Genomic DNA, 2,056 nt, shown 5'->3' with positions numbered 1-2,056 from the left:
CACATACACACACACACACAGTCACGGACTCATACTCATGCTCCCTGTCCCCGGTGTCCTCCCCTGTGTGTGTGTGTGTGTGTGTGTGTGTGTGTGTGTGTGTATGAGCCTGTGGCTGTGTGTGTGTATGTATGTGTATGAGCCTGTGTGTGTGTGTGTGTGTGTGTGTGTATGAGCCTGTGTGTGTGTGTGTGCATGTGAGTGTGTGTATGAGCCTGTGTGTGTGTGTGTGCACGTGCACGTGTGTATGTGTGTGTGCACGTGCACGTGTGTATGTATGTGTTTGTAATTAAACTCTCTTGCACTCTTACTGAGGGTCAGTGGTCTGACTCTTCCTCACTCAGTCCATTGTAGCCCTGATCACAGACGCGATGTTGGGGCAGACAGTCCGGCTGCTGGAGTCGGGGTGCAGCTCTTTCTTTCGGGGTGCAGCTCTTTCTTTCCGCGCGGGTCGTTGACAGTTTGCACTTCAGAGTGCCGGAGCCTGGGCGGGTTTGGCGGGCGGACTGACGTGGCGTGGCGGGTGTCAGGCCCGGTTATGTCACAGGATGGCGAGCGGCTCCACCGTCTGGCCCCGCCCAGCTGAGGGGCGTGGCAAGCTGAGGGGCATGGCGGGCTGAGGGGCGTGGCAAGCTGAGGGGCATGGCGGGCTGAGGGGCGTGGCAAGCTGAGGGGCATGGCGGGCTGAGGGGCGTGGCAAGCTGAGGGGCATGGCGGGCTGAGGGGCGTGGCGGGCTGTGGGACTGCGCCCAGCTGACAGGTTAAAAGGGTTCGTTTGGCAACAGAGGAGCAACAGCATGAACTGTTTAACAGTGTGATGATGATGATGGTGATAGTGGTGATGGTTTTAATGATGATGGTGATGGTTTTGATGATGATGATGATGGTTTTGATGATGATGGTGATGGTTTTGATGATGATGATGACGTTGGTTTTAATGATAATGATCATGATAAGGTTTTTAATGGCTTTTATTATGAAGATCGTGGCAACAATGGTGATGATTGGGATGAGAACGATGAGGGAGTCCTCATCTGCTTTGACCTCCAGCAGTTTCCATGCCGATATGTTTTTATATATAACACATTTGACATACAGGGTCACTGTCATTTTATATTTCCCTGGCTGTTTCTATCTCCTAGTTAATTCTTTAGCAGCCATTTTTTCTTGCTGACATTCATGAATCATTCAGCTTTGTCTCGTTGCACTGGTCAGTTCCTGAACAGTTAGCGCTCCCTGTTTTTCCCTCCTTTTCTTCTTTTTAAGGTTTTCTTTATTTTAACAGAGCCAGAAGGCGGAATACTCATTAGCTCTCATTGACGGGAAGAAATGCGAGATTCAGGCTGTTTTGCATTTCACAGGACCGTTTGATCTTTCCCTCCATTTTCTGATTTATTTATGTATTTATTTCCTCGCTGATGGAGGACGGCTGCCGCGCCTGCGTCGGGCCGATAGCGGGCGGAGGTAATGTGCGTTTCGCGCCGGTCCGTCCGTGGCCGACCGGGCCGGGAACGGCCGCGGTGTTCCGAGCAGGAAGGCGGCCGCTGCCCGAGCGGGAGGCTCTCTGTAATTGTGTGCGCTCTGAAGTGCAGGTAGGTGTGCAAATTAGCAAATGTGCCGTGTAAGCCTGTTCTGATGGCTCTATCGCCTGCCACACACGCATCCAGGGTCTGAGAGAGAGAGTGGGCGAGTAGGCGGGCGAGCGAGCGAGAGAGAGAGAGAGAGTGGGCTAGCGGGCGGGCGAGCGAGCGAGAGAGAGAGTGGGCTTCCTGGTTCAGGGTGTGTATTTTTAAGAGGGGTGGGTCGGGTGCAAAAGGGGGGTTGGGGCGGTGGGACTCATTTTTTAAAAAAATCCAAAAAACCAAAAGACTGAGAATATCCCCTGCTGTTGCTTTAATGAAATTCCATCAGTGTCAACGTTCTCAATGAAAAGATGGCATTCATCAAATTACTTCAAGCCCCGGGTATCCAGATGCCAAAACTGTTATGTAAATGCCTGCTTGCAAATGGATCCTGGAAATTGGACTTGCCGTCTCCAAACTTGTCAAAATATGAA

General features: G+C 51.8%; 1 protein-coding gene across 1 annotated transcript; it reads right to left on the bottom strand.

The window, feature by feature from the left end:
* Positions 1–360: 360 nt before the first annotated feature.
* LOC135242654 (uncharacterized) lies at positions 361–951 on the bottom strand. The gene has a single exon (XM_064313809.1). It carries the CDS (start codon positions 949–951, stop codon positions 361–363), a length of 591 nt encoding a protein of 196 aa, XP_064169879.1.
* Positions 952–2,056: the final 1,105 nt, after the last annotated feature.

Source organism: Anguilla rostrata, chromosome 16, assembly GCF_018555375.3.
Source record: "Anguilla rostrata isolate EN2019 chromosome 16, ASM1855537v3, whole genome shotgun sequence".
Lineage (NCBI taxonomy): Eukaryota > Metazoa > Chordata > Actinopteri > Anguilliformes > Anguillidae > Anguilla > Anguilla rostrata.
Note: the sequence above shows the minus strand (reverse complement) of the source record. Positions and strands in the feature narration are given on the sequence as shown.

Bases quoted from the DNA above. Each gene is read 5' to 3' on its own strand.
- LOC135242654 (XM_064313809.1), bottom strand. From the start codon at position 951: ATGATCATTATCATTAAAACCAACGTCATCATCATCATCAAAACCATC.